Source organism: Thermobia domestica, chromosome 7 (assembly GCF_964235325.1).
Source record: "Thermobia domestica chromosome 7, izTheDome1.hap1.1, whole genome shotgun sequence".
Classification (NCBI taxonomy): domain Eukaryota; kingdom Metazoa; phylum Arthropoda; class Insecta; order Zygentoma; family Lepismatidae; genus Thermobia; species Thermobia domestica.
The window spans coordinates 86,666,757-86,684,376 of record NC_137460.1 but is presented as its reverse complement, the minus strand read 5'-3'; the positions used below and the strand labels follow the sequence as shown (position 1 = coordinate 86,684,376).

Genomic DNA, 17,620 nt, shown 5'->3' with positions numbered 1-17,620 from the left:
AGATGCAGAAAGCCCAGAAATCTAAATCCTAAATCCTAAATGAAATGAAAATATGTATGAAAAGTAAAGTAAAAATACTGTGAATACAATTAAACATTTTGTCTATGATCAAGGAATAAACTTTAAAAGACTCTTAACTGGGATGTGGAGGACATAATAAAGGAAAAAATCAACCAAAAATAGAAAAGGAGTATTAATAGCTTATAGAACTTGTTGTCTTATTACATACCCTTGTGGATGTCGTAGAATTTATTGTTTACTTAATTTTCTATTCAACCAGGCTGGTTTACACACAATTACTTCTTTTATAAATTTCAAAACCATGAATCAACCAAACTATCAAAAACTACAACAATAAAGGATTTGAAGGAGCGGAATTGAGGTTGAGTAAACAAATAGCAACATTCTTAACCAGTAGTGATTCAATTTCCTATTGACGAGTGTGAAAATTACTCAATTGTTGTGTTTAATAATTTTTATATTAGAAAATCAAAACAAGATTAGAAATTATTTCACAAGAGGAAGACAAACATTTAGATTGTTTTTATATTCCACAAACATACTCAAAAATTGCCAAAGTAATTAGTAAGGGATAACATCAATTTCTTATATATATTTCGCCAAGATGATACGAACCTTAAGCATGTGTATAATCAGATTGTTGGTGGAGATATGTCTTATGATAATTTGAAGAGAAATAGTCTACGTGTTTGGAAAGATAATTATGACTTTATAGCAATTAATATGACAAGGAAAATGAAGAATGAAAGTACAGGAACAAGATTATGAACTTTACAAACATTTAAGTCTTCATCCCGGCGAAATTAAAATATCGCTAATTTTACAGTAATTATGTGATATCTTCAAATAGATAAAAGATAATCGAAATGTGGAACAAGAGCGCCCTAGACAATATTATCAAGACATCTGCTTTCGATTTCGAACCATTTTGAAAATCGGCATTTATTTTCGCGTTTCTAAACAGCTGGAAACGGAAAGCCACTAGGTGACTTGTGATAACGGTACTTCACGCAAAATAATATTGTCTAGGGCGCTCTTGTTCCATATTTCAATTATCTTTTATCTATTTGAAGATATCACATAATTACTGTAAAATTAGCGGTATTTTAATTTCGCCGGGATGAAGACTCTTAACGTACGAACATCCAACATTCAAAGTCAACGTTCAACTCTCAACGTATGAACATCCAACATTTAAGATCAACGTTCGAACTTTCAACATCAACATTGAACGTTTTCTATTATATAGTAAATGAATTAGTAGTAAATTGAGAGGAACATTAAGTTAAAAGAGTTCCTTTCAGATAGTTTGGACATTAAGAAACAATTTGTAATTGTGTATTTAAATCATGTTTAAAAATTATAAGAGGAAGGATTGTAATAAAGATTAATAAAATACTCAAAAAATGTTGAATACAAATTATGTACTTTATTCCATAAATGATCTTATTACAATGGTAAATAGATCTGTTTATAGATCTCATTATAGTGGTAGATTTCAAAAATTAAGAGATCTTAATACTGTGGTAGATCTTCATACAATTATAGATAGTATGATAGAAAAACAATAATACTTTAGTTGATGGAAGGTACTTCACAAACGAAAGTAAAATTTTTGCAATCGCAGCATGCGTCATTGAGAGCACCGTAACTAAGGGTACCACATCTTTCATTTCCAAACATGTTATCTGGCTGCCCTTGGAGCCAACGAAGAAACGAAAAACATTCCAGTGGCTTTCCTAAAAATAAACGAGAATTTCATTGGAAAATATTAGTAGTTTGAAGTTTATGTAAGGTAATGAACTTTCTAAAGTAATTTGTCCATTTACTAAGTGATGGCTTAATATAGCTTTTTTTAAAGCTATGTACTTGCAAATTAATCTTTATTAATTGACAACTTTAGAATATCCGATCAGCAAGTTTCAATCGTAAGACCCAAACTCTTGCAACAGTCAATTGCAAATCACGCGTAACTTGCATTTTGCGTCATATTTTTAACCAACTTTAAAAAAAAGGAGAAAGTTCTAAATTCAACCCGTTTATATAAATATGTATTTTTGGTATGATTGCGTGCACGACTTTGATTATTTTTCTTTAAAAAATATACCTTCTCGGTGGTCCCATATAACTTTGTGTAAGATCTGGTGATAATTTTTGAAGCTGGACAGTGAAACACTTCAATGGATGCTGGGATAATTACGAGATAGTAGTATGCTTATAGGAAACAATACATTCTTTTGCGTGATTGTGGTTGCATAATATCGTAAGGTTATGTTTCAAAGTTTCGGAACACTTGCATAGTACATTATATACTCTATTATATTTTAAGAACTCGGTTAAGATTTTTTTTTAAAATGTGTACTTGTTAGGATTCACTGCTTCTGTGAGAAAGAAAAACAGACTTGAGTTTTCAGCTTAAACTTAGTTTTTTCTTCTTTTTTAACATACAACAAATTATGCCCAAAGAACTCAAAGCGAGTGTGGTGTAAAATACAATTGAAGCGCTTATTGGATAAAGGTATTATGTTACATTTTTCGAAACGTTGGATTCTGGTGGTTCATGCACGTGTTATATGTTAGTCATGCTACATAACACATCGTTCAGTGAGTCCTTGTCCCAGTTATGAAATTTAGAAATGATAAAGGGTGTATGTTTACAGACATCGTTTTGAAAGTCAATTTTCCTGAAATGTACAATTTGTTACATAACACCTTTATTCTTTAACCACTTCAATTCATGCATAACTAAATAACTGAAGAGATTTTGGGGTCGTAGAACTATGGTAGAAAAAACCTCGTGTGATATTTGTCATCGAACCCGTTGTATGACTGCACGTAATAAACAAATTTCTATACAAAGATATATGTAGTAATCGTATACGTTATACAAGGGATGTTTATTTAATTCCCAAATCTTTCAAGTATTAATTTTAGCTTGTAATCATCACCACAGATGCGTGTGACAACATTCTTGAAGACGTTATAACATTATTATTCACCTGAATTCAGCCAGAGTTGAGTAAGATGTGATTACACGCAATGTGTTGTCTGATCAATATCGGATTGTGAAATGGGTAATCCAAAGAAAGAACGAATCTGAGTTAAATTTTGTTTTAAACTTGTAAAATTGGCTAACAGAGATGTATAAAATGTTGCAAGTAGCATTCGGTAATACACCAATAACTTGCGCAACAACCTTTTAGTGGTTTGCACACTTTCAAGCTGGAAGAATGTCCGTAGAGAATGACCTTCATCCTGGTCGTCCGTCTGTGAGCCGAAATGATGACAAAATTGCCCAAATCAGTGCGTTCTTCAGATCTGATCATGGATTGACTGTGCTTGAAATTGCAGAACAGTTAAAAAGTTTTCATCGGCTTATATTACTAAATCTTATACCAGGTTATCATAAAATAAGTATCGCTGTTCAGGGAATTCTCAAGACATAACCACTTAACATAATGCAACCAAACCTGGTAGAAGTACATTTGGGAACATGCAGAAGTGATTGGTGAAGAAAATAAAATTAGTTCCAATTTTCGCCACCAGAAGTAATTGTGGCGCTGTACAACACCAAGTAAGTGCAACGTGGAACTAGAACGACACTAGTGATGGTAAATGGCTGTAATTACCTCTCCTGTGGGTCTCGTGACATTGATTACCAATTCTATTAATACCCCGTGGTCAGTGGTGGATTTACGGAGAAGGGGGCTTTTGAGCTAAAGCGTTCCTTTAAAATTCTTGGATATCTTACTAAAAGGAAGTTAAATGTTAGTCTTTTCTGTGCCCATAAAATGCAAGCTCCCTCTAAAATTCCGGGGAAAGATTAGTGTCAAATCTCGCCTCCAGAGAATTGTTGTGTTTCTGTTCAGTGTTAAGTACAGTGAATGTCGTGTGGAAGACAAATTGATATTCAACGGAAGAAAGGCCATAATTATGCTCTCCGTGCGACGCGTGGCATTGATTTGTACTCCTATTAATAACCCCGTGGTGTAGTGATGTGTTATGGACGACGATGATGAAGTGGGGTTCTGCCCATAGGCAGCTCTTTGACGTGAAGGCCCTGGGGAAGGAAAACGCGTTGTTACTAGTACCCTATGAGATGATGATGACATTCATGACCTAGAGGTTAACATGGAATCATGTGTCTTTATCGGAAATCGAATCCGGGACCCCTTGAATGCAAGGCAAAGAGTGTGGGAAGAAAAAAGAAGCAATCATCGGATCACCATCAATTCACTTTTAGTACATAGTAGCGCTCAAACCCGTATCATTGAAACACATGCAAGCGTGACTAAGCACTTGGAGAGGTAATTACAGTCTTTCTTACTATTTAACATCACTACTGTGTCGTTTTTCTTCCACGCTGCACTTACATGGCGATGTACAGCGCCAGAATTGCCTCTGGTGGCGAAAATTGGAACTATTTTTTCTACAGCAATCGCTTCTGCTTATTCCCAAATATTTTCCTACCAAGTTTGGTTCCACTCTGTCGAGTGGTTACGTCTCCAGAGTGCTCTGAACAGCGATACTTATTTTATGATAACCTGGTACGAAGACCTAGGGACGTGGAGCATATTGGAGAAATTCGTGCTTAAGAATCTTTACACAAAATTAGAAATGAACAGAACGAAATTAAACTCCTGACCAACTGTAATTAACAATTAACCATTACTTACTTTAATTGTTAATTGGAATTAACAATTAAATTTACAGATTAATTGTTAATTCAATTGAAATTTGCCGAACACTGTGATGAAGGCATACCATCACTGGAGAATAGATACTAAATTCCTTTAATAAATCCAATTTTATACACAATAATTGACGAATAGCTGTGCATATGAAAATATTTTATTTCTTATGTAGAAGTTATTTCTATTAACAACACTGACTTTTTTGTTATCTTTTCCTACCTTTTGTTTTTAAATGAGGTGTCTTCAAAGAAGTCATCTAGTTTATATTTTGATGTGCCATATTGAATTGTTTCTTTTTTATGTGTATGTGTGTCTTCTTGTCTTAATGCATATTGTAAGGATCCCCACATCATGACAAAATCACGTGTCAACACAACAGGTGTAATTGCTTGTAAACAAGCCTAGCAGACGAGAAACCGACACGGAAGACACCGAGGAACGCCGAAAGAAGACGGACCTCATGAGAGGACCCGAAGAGGACATATAAAAGCTCAATCACCGAGGGACCTAGTATCAGTCGACCAGCTGATCGCTTACCATTACCGTCCTATGTCGCTGTGGACTAGGAGCATCTCTTCCTTACCCTATGTCGCACTAGACTAGGGATTCCATCCTCAACTTATAATCCTAATCTAACCTACAACTTGCTAAGTGTTCTGGAAACTGCCATGAGTGGATGGGACACTCGGCAAAACATCTGATCATTGAGGAAGAGACATTGAATTAGAAACATTTGTATTCATTATATTTTGTAATAAAATTTGGTGAAGGGAAAAGTCGCGCGGACCATCATTTAGACTCTACCTATAAAATCATTGCAATATAAATGTCATGTTTTGAGCATGGGCGGAGTTTGGAGTTGTCTGATGTGGGGGATGGATCTTCCAGGGGTTTGGAGTACACCTCAGTCAGGTGGGGGGTCTCGGAATTTTCCCGCAAAAAGGCGTTAATATAAAAACTCGGTTTTTGAGCATTTTCGTGTAAATTCTCTATAACAACATAAGAGGATATATTTTTTAAAAAATCAGAAAGCTGTTGGCGAAGAATCAAAGTCTCTCCAAGCCTTTCCCTCGTAACTAAAGACCTCTCCAAAGGTTTTCAGTCTCTATGTAAATAGAAATGCATTTTTTTTTTGGCAACATACCCACACTGTATTTCAACATTTAGATAGCCGGTATATCGAGTCAAAATCGTCATAAAACATACCCCTCTCTGCTTTTTTTTCCCACTTCGAACACTGATTACAACAGAACATATGTTGGAACGCTGGATTGATAAACAGGTCATATTTACACCCTCAGCACTATTGGCATACGCAACGGCCACTGGAGGCCTAAGTTGAATAAAGTAGCTTAATAAGCACAAGGCACTATAAAACAAAAGTGTACACCACAAAAGACAAAGATAGCACAGCATTTAAATGAATTCTACCCAAAAATGTTCACTTAAGGCATTCCATCCATTAACTCCCACATCCAATTACCCCTGAAAAATAAAATTTTAACTGTCTCACAGTGAGGATGCAAGATTGCTGCTCTTCACGGCACCATCCTTATTATGTTTTAAAGCAGCAGTAAAAAATCAGGATCGAAACATTAACAGATGCGCGATTTATTGCGACTCAAATCAAAACACACCAGAAACTCTGTTTCAAATTTATTATTTCTCAATCAAATCAGTTCTTTTTTTTATTTTGTCATTATTACACCCTCTCAAAATTCATCAAAGCTTTTTTTCTGATCAACATCAACACACCCGAAATTTAGGTGTAATTAAATTCCATAAAAATATACTGAAACGCAAAATATACATTTTTAAAAAGTTTTCTGCCCAACCACCCCTCTACTTAATCCACCCCTTCTACCCTATCTCTTTCTTTCTTTTTAATTTTTCTTTGACTTCTTTTTTTGGGGGGAGGGGAATATTTTTAACTTACCATCAAGTGTATTGAATGCTCCATCTTCCTCAGTATCATTAAATCCTATCAAAATCATATTTCGTTTTCTATCATCTTTTATGGGAGCTCTCATAGCTTGAGCTAACATGTTTAACAATATCTGTAATTCTTTGGGGGAATCTGGAAACGCTAGGTCTGCCCCATCATTTCTACATGTTTTTACTGCTTCATTAAAAGACAATGCTTTCGGGGATAGTTTGAAGATCCCCACCTCTGGGAAGCAATTATAGTCTGATGGAACACCTGGAAGATAATATGTAAAAGTTGTGTAAGTATAATGAGTCTTTTAACGAGCTGCGGTTGATCATTAATAACCAAATTAAATAATAATGACAATAATAATACAAGATCTTCAAAAATTTTCAAATTTTGAAACGCACCTCTATATACTAAGCATACATTATATATTATATATTATTCAGTGAATGGTCTTGAGGCAAGTCACATTAGTAAAGTAAGCGACATCAGTACCGCTCAAGCTAAGGGAAGAAAGAATTGAAGTTCTTAGAGGATAAAGGTGTTATGTTACATTTTTTGAAACGTTGAATTCTGGCGGCTCATGCATGTATTATATGTTAGTCATGCTACATAACACATTGTCTAGTGAGTTCTCGTCCCATTGAAGGTATCTGGAAACGATTAAGGATGTATGATAACAGACATAGTGTGTGAAAGTCAATTTTACCGAAATGTGCAATTTGTTACATAATGTCTTTATTCTCTAACCGCTTCAATTATACAAGCTTCAGGTTTAGGAACCTACGAGTATATAAAATAATTAGTACATTAGGTAATATTTCTTTCCTTATCTTGTATTATTATTAGTGGATAGTGTAAGATTTAAGTTTTTATGTGAATTTAATCTTTATGGATCTATGTTTAATTTAATCTTTAAACTTAAATGTTTATGGATAGTGTAAGATTTAAGTTTTTAATTATGTGAATTTCCTCAAGAGCTGTCATTGATATTATTGGTTACTGTTGCCTTAAAAATAGTCCTTTTTTGTCATTATACATTGACTTAGACATTTTCTGTTTTCGGAAGCAAACTTGAAACTTTTTGTTTTCGGAGTATTTTTTATCACATTAAACTAGACATCAACGACTTCAGAAAAATTTTCTCTTTCTTTGCGAAGTCTTACACTATTGCGAAGTCTTACACTATTATTATTTACATTACGTTCTTAACAATTGTACAGTCAGTCACATAAGTATTTGGATCCCTGACTTATAGCTTCATTAGGGCGATACAGTGCTTTTGGTGGTATCACAAATGCCTTAACAGATGCAACCCAACTTATAAAATAACATTTCAATCAAGCGACGACAGTTGGTAAACCTGTAGAGCATAATATTAAATCAGGTTTTTGCTGAGCAGTTGACGCACAAAGAAATTTCTCCATTTGAAATTAATATCTATTATTTTCAGCGATTTGTGAAATGAGTGCCATATATCAAAGACATAATATCTCGTTGTATGTATATACAATATATTATTTCACTACATACTGCCTATGAGAAGAAAGGAAAAACACTGATCATATATAAGTTAGAAAATGGTTGAAATAAACTGAAAATACCAAATCTGGAAGATTTGAAAGAAATAAGTGTGTAAAACTTTGTCTTCATTCTTGTTCCTACTCTAACTTTACGTCATTCTTGTCATTCCAATATCGATTTCCTTGTCCACAGGAGAGGATCTTGCTCATCACTCTGAGTATGGATTGAAATTGAATTGAAGCATATATAAAAATTTTTGGACCTGCTGGGGGAATCGAACCCGAGTCGTTATGTGAAAATCCAAAGAGCTAAACGACTTAACTACGCTAATCAGTTCCTTCAGTTTGCACAAAAACTGTTAGTCTAAATGCTTCTACGTAAGTCTTAACACTTCACTAACCATGTAAGACCTTATTAGCAGACGATCATTAATTGAATTGATTAACTTTCTTCATCAAATGTTATTGTTTAGGAAATTTTTATTGCAATTCTATTATTGCTTTATTATTATTAATCCCACCCCCCATCATTTCACAGATTCAATCTGTTTTTACATCACTTATTGTGATGTAAAAGAAAATGTGACATGTGCGAAAAATAAGTTTACATATTGCAAGAGATACAGTTTCCAACTAGTTACCCCAAACTAAGTTGTATCTGACTGTAAACCAAATCTAGTATGGAACAAAAAACCATTTTACACAAAATAGGTTTAAGGTAGTGTACGAAATAGTCGAATGGTTCGTGTGAATAGTTTATAAATCGGGTGTTCAAATGCTGGAGTAGGTCAGGTTTCTCTGGGTAAGCTATCCTAATTTATCTGGAGACTAAGTTCTTTTCTGTGAATAACTCTCTATCAATTCTTTTCTTTTCAAATGCGATTTTAAGAAACAATATTATACGAATTATAAATGTAAAACCATAGCTGAAAACAGAGTATTAAGAATCTTCACTATTCTATTATTATCCCCTCGAGCGTAAGAGACAAGGATTCTATTCTCGTTAGAAATTCATCTGGTTCGGATTCCAGTTAGAGCTGTGGATTCACGTCTCATATAGGTTCACTATTGAAAGGAACGTTAAACTCTAATGAAAATGAAATGAAATCTTTCAGGTTAACGTCCTACGTTTGTATCCTTTGGGCTAAGGGAGATGATGATTACTATCTCCCATTTTGCAAAAAGTCTGTATTATAAGAGCCCTGATTATCCGAGGTTAGTCTGGTCTACATTAGTTCGGATAATTGTCACTTTACTCCATTCATTTTTAAGCAGTTGGATGAGCCTCAGAGTACCATTGGGACAAAGATGGAAGGACAAAAGGTTTCTATCTACACCAGAAATCGAACCCGCCTCATCCACTTGCTAGGCAGACGTCTTACTGACTACGCTATTGCACCTCTTTTCACAAGCTATAAGTGTCTTTTCTTAGAGTTAAAATTACTACTCGTTTGAATTGCAACTAATAAACCAAAAGCGATATAAATGTCAAATTTCAATAAAATGCTAGTTTAATAAAATGTTAATAGAATCTCATTTTTTTTTTAAAGCGGCGGTTCATTCTCGATTTCCAGTTCACAGACCATAATAGTTCATGTCGTAAATCTCGATTCTAAAGATGAAATAGGATTGGACATTGATGGGGAATCCATGATTACAGTGTCTTACAGTAGCAAACTTGTCACATTAAAGAAGAAAATAAAATAACATTACCTCTCGTGTCACTTTGTTTCAACTCTTATTAATTTTAAAGTGTTAAACGTATTCTACAAAAAAGAAAAGAAAAGATAGAAAACGGAATGGGACTTGATCTAAGATAAAGACCTAATTTGTAATTTGACTATTAACACTACCAGTTATCAGTTACACTACACTACCTCCGCTGAATTAACTTTTTACTTTTAATATGCATTTACGTTTTCAAGCCATAGCGCGTCGCATTGATCTCTAAGAGAAGGATTCCTTCTGTTTGTTTCTATATTTTTGTAGGAAATCTTATTTATACAAGCCAATATACTCGATTTAAACTAAGAAATACTACATTATAAAACAGCTTCCAAGGTATAAAGCAGACCTAGGTTTTGGATCCGGACTTGGAACCTGGATCCAGATCTAGTAACTGGGTCCTAATCAGAGTTCCGGGTACATTTCTTCTTGGCATTTGTGCTATGTCACTTCTCATAAATAAAAACCTTTGTAAATATGCCAAAATCGTATATTCATAATTCGTCGAGTGCAATTTCACTGACAACAGAGAAGAAAGAAGGAAGTGAAAGCAAATACTGACCACAGTGTAAGTCCCACATTCCACTCATAACATCAAAAGCACATCTTTCATGATAGTTGAATAAATCACAGTGTGAGCACTGAAAACAAGCACTTAACATATTAGAAGCCATACATTTAGATACTTCTCATGTAGATCTCATTTCGGATCTACGTATATTTAAATCATAAAATTCACATAAATCTGAATACGATATAGGCCTATATGTCTGAGAGTTCGAACGTGAAATTAACTCCCTTTGAGTATATTTCTAAAAACTTTTTTTTTATCTCCTGCTTTCCTGAGGGACCCTGTTTCTTCTATTCTTATTTTTGCAGATCTCCGTCTCAGCTCATAATATGTTTGACGCTTGTACTATAAAAATTTACTTTTTACAATTTGCGTGAAGCGAAGCACCTCCTTTCTTCTATTGTGTCAACAACATAAATACAACTAAACATTTGTATGTGTGGAAAAGAAAAATTTAAGGAACTTATTAGGAGCAAATATGAACCAAAAATTGTAAATATGAATGAGTGAAAAATACAACGGTATAAATAAATTTTGGTCCAAATTCAGATAAGTTTATAAATGACAATTACACACTAGACACTACGAAGTTTATATCGGTAAAGAGATCTAAGCAGAATAATATTATTTGCTGAAGATATAACTGTTTACTATTACATTTCTCTTTAAAAAATATATGGGATCAGCCACACTGGGTCAGTTACACACATTCATGGGATTAGCCATGGGATAAGCTACACACATTCACATATTAGTGCAAAAAGTCAGGTAATATGGAAATTCACAATTTCTCGTCACGAAAACATAAGCTGAACAATTAAATGAAGGAGTGAAAACATGGACGGAACATATCATCAGCATAGGAAATTCGAGTAGAATGTAAAGGAAATTTAGTTTAGGTCAAGAAGAAAGGATTTGGTTAATTTAAAACGGGATTTTAGGAAGATGTGTACCTAACAATTCTTATTTGATCTGATTAGCACAGGACAGCATCCATCTGTGGGCTTTTATTTCTGCAGTGATGAATCTTTGGATCTTAAACTACTGAGTTAATTAGTTATAAATTTTCTGTCTATATCTTTTGCATAGACTTAATAATTGTACGAATATACCAGAAACATAAAATGTTTTCATGTTGTCCTTTATGATTATATATTTTATTAACATTGGATTCGAATCTGATTTTGTAATTCTTGTCTATAACTGATGGTTTTTCTTTGGTGCATGCACAATAAATAAATGTAAAAGATAAATTGCAATTGAAAAGGCATGAAATGTGATAAATGATTGTATTTATGCAACTTACCACGGTACAACACGTTGCTTTTATATTCCCTAAATATACAAATACTCCTCATGGTTCATGGAATATTATAAATATAAATTTAAAATGTGAATTTTCATGGAATATTATAAATTTGAAATGTGAATTAAGTATTTTAAAAATATTCTAGAAGCTGTCATGCCTTTTCCCTGTGTGCGTATTTCCTCGTTCAATCTACAATAAGGATAGATGCAGTTTGTTTCCTGCATAAGCCCCCTTCTCACATACATTCATTTCTGGTAAGAAACTTCTAAGAAAATGTTTCTCTATGAACACAACAATTAAGAGGAAATATGTAAGTTTAATTCTTTATTGCTTACCTGTGACGTTGTATTTTGAGTAGTAGTTAAAACTATTGTTGTCTTCAAAATTTGGATCTACCGGACAGGCCACTACTTCACATGAATGTATTTTCGAGTAATTGTTCACTTGAAAGTTGAAGGCAAATCCTGAAGCAACAGCAGCACTCATCCCACATTGCACAAGAGAATAAACACTGTAGACTGCGGTAATGTTCCTAGTATTTCTAGCTCCTTTCCTTTGTAGGGAATATACTTTATTTTCCGTCGTAGAACATTCCTCGTTGCGTATTATTGAACGTAAGGAAAACACGAAAGTTATAAGCAGAAGTTTGTAGTGTTTTCCAAAGCAAATGTTCATTCCTTAAAAAAATTAAGAAATAACATACTATCACACAGATTTTTAAACTGTTTAATTTTATTCTCTATTCTGTAATCTGAAATACTCATAAAATGGAATCACCAATTAATTCCTTCAAGTAGGTGTAAACAATATTGACTTACTCAAGCAGAATTGAGTAAAATGGAATTTTATAGGATGATTCAATTTTGGACGGGTTTTAGACATATATTTCGTCCCCTGCAGGTGACAATAAACTCATACTATAAGTTCTCTTTGAACTTGTCTACATTAATCACGTGGTTTAAACTTGTGTACATTAATCACATGGTGGATAATATTACGTTTTCACGTCATTTCCCCTCCCTCTGTTCTGAACAATATTCTTGAATTCATTCGCAACTTAAAGGGAACTGGTTTCTAGCTCCGAAGTCTAATGCACAGTTTCAAAAAGGTGAATAGGGTTGGAAAGAATGACTTTTAAAAACATGTAACACTCTTATGATTATCCATATCCATCTTAAAGACTGACAGCTCTCTCAACAATAAAACAAATCACAATGTTAAAATATAATTTGTATAATTAGAATGAAATATAGTTAATTAGTAACAGTAGGTTTAAATAAAGTTATTTGCAGACTTCCCTAACACTTTAGAGAATTTAAAATCATTAATTTATTTCTTATATTACATTATACATATAACAAATTATTCATTAATAATTATACATAGACACTTCAATAATAAATAAAGGTATCGTTTACATATCCAGTTGAAATGAAATGGAAGCTTATTTTTATTCATGGATAAATTATCTTACAATATTCGAGTTCAATGTTATAGTCTTCAATTTTCAAATTAATCTTAGCCAAGTTTTACCAAAGCACTTACACATAGCTACATGCAATTACAGTTACAGTTTGCTTTATAACAGTATTGGGTTCGAACCTTGCTCGTCCCTGTTCGGGAAAGCCATTTATTACAGTATTGGGTTCGAATCTTGCTCGTCCCTGTTCGGGAAAGCAATTTATTACAGTAAGAGGTTCGTGTCCTACGGTTCCCTAAGGAGGGTTTGTGCATTTACTATGGTCCGGGATTCGATCCTTTATCCTTTGAGTGTCTCCTTTAGACTTTGATAACAGATTGGATCGTCCATCAAAATTGACCATATAGCCGCTGGACAACACGGTTTAGAGTTCGGGTCAGAACGTTCTTGGAAATCGACACAAAAGTTGACTCTAATTGTATTCTCAATGCCGAAACGATTTAATAATATGAAAATTATTACGTGTGCTGAAATGAAAAGTAAATTAGATTATTTCTTAAAACTAAAAAATGCAAATTTATACCATGATAGTTATTTTGGTAAAAGATACTCAAGATTTCACTTTTCACTTTAATTAACAACACTAAAACTTCACAAATACATATTACTTTACATTTTGGCACTTTGATTTGGATAACTGAATACAGTAATTAGATTTAATGCTCAGCCCATTAATTATTGTTGTAAGCACGGAAGACGCGGTTGTCGCGAGTTACCGGTTGTGTTTTGTTACATCGTTATTTTCCACTATCTCGTACTGTCACTGTTCACTCAATTTGATGCTGAAGAAAGATCATTTTTGGTGATTCCAGGGGGGATATCCTGAAGGTTGCGGGTTGCTTTCCTTTCATCTTCTTTGCGATGAACAGGTTGCTTTTCACTGCTTTGCCGATCCTCGTCGTTAGGACGATTTTGAATTTAACAATCATGCATAGGTGATGTGAGACTTTGAGTTTTCTTCTTACAACAACATTTTTAATATTTTCGACGCACCTTTAAAATGTACTGTGGTATTGCACTTACAATGTACAAGATGTGTAGTACTATATGCAGTATTGTGTCTTTACTTGTCTGGAACAGCCTCCATCGTAATTATTAGCTGTTGTCATATTCGTTGCACCAATCAGACTAACTTAACTTTTCTCTCCGTCTCCTCGCGTTGCTACGCAACGGATCGGCTCGCGATGCAGTTTGGTGATGTGAAAGTTAAAAATAGCTATGACAACACATAGGCAGGAATTTTTAGAGACGACGTTTGCTTCCTGAGCTGAATTTTAGCACCTTATTTGGGAAGACGAGAGGATACCGAGATCTCCGTCGCAGACGCGACGCACACATACATATGCATATTCGTCTGTTTGTTGAGAGAAAAATTCTTGAGAGCGCTTTTATACGAGTTTTACTTAAAAATTAAAATTTTTCTTCATTAATAATCGATCAGCTAGACCATATAGTTACGGCTTTATTAACAAGAACGTACGAAATTTATTTTCACATAATTATTATGGCAAGAAGTTCAATATTATGTTCGAACTAACGAGGTTCATTTTACATATTCCTCAAATCCGGTTCTCTAACACAACATAATTATCAGCTATCACAAACCTTTACTAACGGTAATCTATAAAACCATTATCTCTTAGATACAATTCATTTAAATATTCAAGTTCATCATGCTCATCTCGCTATTTCCAGCCTGTCCCCATAAGGCATGAGATTCCGGGTGGGAGAGCTTTGAAAAATTTGAAGTGATTCGGTTTCACTTGAAACTGTAAGTCCAAATTTCATAGCCTCGCTTCTGAAAACAGACGCTAACTTCAATAATAATAATAAACACAAGCTTACCATATAAATCCAGGACTAAATAGAAAGAAATAATCTATATATTAATTAATAGCGGTGTCTGTGAACAAAAAATTTCAGAGCCAAATGGAAAGTGACTATGTTTGTGACTCTTAATCTCTTAAACCATCCGACCAATCACGATCAAATTTTTCACGGGATGCAGTTCTGGCATGGGAGTGTTTTTAGCTATTCACTTTGACGGTAGTACTTAGGGGATGAGGAGGAGGGGGAATTATAAAAAATAAAACTTAATAGCTCTTGAACCAAACGACCAATTTCGATCAAATTTTCAACATAGATGACGTTCGTGCCTGGGATGGATTTTACCATTTCACTTTGACGGAACAACGTAGGGGTTGGGGAGGAGGGGGAGATGTACAAAAATCAATAAATATTAAAATAAAAGTGACCATGTTCGTGAGTTAGTAACTCTTGAACCCAATCGATCTCAATATAATTTTCAACCTAGATGAAGTTCGAACCTGGGAAGTTTTTTTTTTTTAATATTTCATTTTGATGGTAGAATTTAGGGGTGGAGAGGGCAGGAGGATAAATATATGAAAATGAATAAAACTTAACTCTTGAACCAACCGACCGATCTCGATCAAACTTTCAACATAGATAAGGTTCGGACCTGGGATGTTTTCGTCATTTTACTTTGACGGTACAATATAGGGAGGGAAAGGACGGCATTTATGTAAAAATAAAAAAACAAAAATGAAAGTGATTATCTTTGTGACTTCATCACGCTTAAACCACCGAACCGATCTTAATGAAATTATCAACATAGATGAGGTTCGGACCTGGGGTGGTTTTTATCATATCCTTTTTGATGGTAGAGCTTAAGGTAGGAGGAGGGGCGGAGAGAGATATATAAAAATAAATAAAACAATAACTCTTGAACCACCTGACCGATATCGATCAAATTTTCAACATAGATTACGTTCGAGCCTGGAAAGTTTTTTTTTTAATATTTTCACTTTGACGGTAGAACCTAGGGGTTGGGGAGGGAAAGGGGAGATTAATATATAAAAATAAATAGAACTTAACTCTTGAACCACCCAACCGATCTCTATTAAATTTTCAACATACATGACATTCGAGCCTGGGATTTTTATCATGCCGTGCCCCGCAACAAGGGAGCATATATATCACCGAAAATGACCAATATCAAAGAGCACTTTACTAATAGTAAAAACGGAACATTTTACTATTTTTCCTTAACCCAGCAAAGTCGGGGTGCGTCTTAGATTCGAGGACGTCTTAAATTCGAGTAATTATCAAGAAATTCTTAATCAAAGATATTATTAACGTGTTATTAAAACTACTTTGCTAGCCATAAATATTTTAAATTTTGTATCATATTCAATCATTCAGACAACAATAGTGTTCTACGCTTGCGCACGACGTGCGAGTTTGCTAGTTCAATATAATCTATATACGTATATCTTTTCAACCAAAGGGCAAAAAATTACAAGGCTCGCCAGTAGCGTATTTAGGATTTTGTTTCGGGAGTGGCTATGCACAAAACGTGAATAAGCACATAAATTCTTCCTTTTGGGTGGCGACAAATTGTAATGAAGTTGTGCATATACCAAAATTATTTCGGGACGGGCTTGAGCCCGATAGCCACCCCCCTAAATACGCAACTGAGTTTCGCCATTACAAATGTAACAGCAAGTTTCATTCAGTGTATTAAAATAAACTCCCATGTATATACAAGCAGTTGCGGTATGAGTTTCCTTCCCTCGATAACTATCTATTTGTTGTATATACATTCTTTGTACTGAAACTTTTTTGGCAGTCGATCTGACAGCTTTACAAACAATTGGAGCCACCATTGTTGAATTGTTGAAGATCTAAATTCGCAGTATAGTCTATGGGTACCTATCACAAGTAACGATCGTGGCTTCCAGATAACGAAACTTCTTGATGTGAGTAGGATGCTCGTCCTTAATGATAGCAGTACCTCTCACTGCCCCACTGAACCCGGTACCTATTCGTGCATTGACCTCTCCCTGAGTAGTGTTTCTTTTCACATGAAGAGTGCTGTTGTAGACATTTGAGCAGATTGTCATCGATGCTGACGATACTTCAATAGCAGAATATGCAGAGGTGATGATCCACGACTATGAATTCCATGGTAATCTTAAGTAATCCGTCATGGTATCTTGTCTCGCACTTGTGATCTTTTCTTTTCTTAAAAAAAAAATCGATATTCAACTGCTGAGGATCATCAACAATTTCACATTCTTTGTACCCCTGCTAGATACCTGATTAAAAACCTTCAAAGCGAGAAAGTTGAAAAAATTAAGTTACATCTGTCAGTACCCGACCTCCTATGACTTCCGTTTGGTGTAGAACTTGCTCCTCAAATGGCCGTTGTTCTACTACTAATGTACCTTCTCAATCAGCAAACGGAGTTAAGAAAATTCACCCTACAGAGGCAGTACCACATATTGGGCCGACATGTTTCTTCTACCTCTGCACACTACTAGGTCGAGTTTAACCAGCATTTA

The 17,620-nt window shown here is 34.4% G+C and overlaps 1 protein-coding gene across 1 annotated transcript; it reads right to left on the bottom strand.

Annotated features, from left to right (window-relative positions):
* Positions 1–1,519: 1,519 nt before the first annotated feature.
* Positions 1,520–12,483, bottom strand: LOC145688903 (hemolymph lipopolysaccharide-binding protein-like). The gene is made up of 3 exons (XM_081763073.1): positions 12,112–12,483; positions 6,652–6,915; positions 1,520–1,760 (listed from the first exon to the last, which is right to left on the bottom strand). Exons 1-3 carry the CDS (start codon positions 12,449–12,451, stop codon positions 1,597–1,599), a joined length of 768 nt encoding a protein of 255 aa, XP_081619199.1. The 5' UTR covers positions 12,452–12,483; the 3' UTR covers positions 1,520–1,596.
* Between the last annotated feature and the right edge of the window lie 5,137 nt (positions 12,484–17,620).

Bases quoted from the DNA above. Each gene is read 5' to 3' on its own strand.
- LOC145688903 (XM_081763073.1), bottom strand. From the start codon at position 12,451: ATGAACATTTGCTTTGGAAAACACTACAAACTTCTGCTTATAACTTTC. The intron at 6,916-12,111 runs GTAAGCAATAAA...ATTATCTTCCAG, and splicing joins CTCAAAATACAACGTCACAG to GTGTTCCATCAGACTATAAT. The intron at 1,761-6,651 runs GTAAGTTAAAAA...GTTTATTTTTAG, and splicing joins AGCATTCAATACACTTGATG to GAAAGCCACTGGAATGTTTT.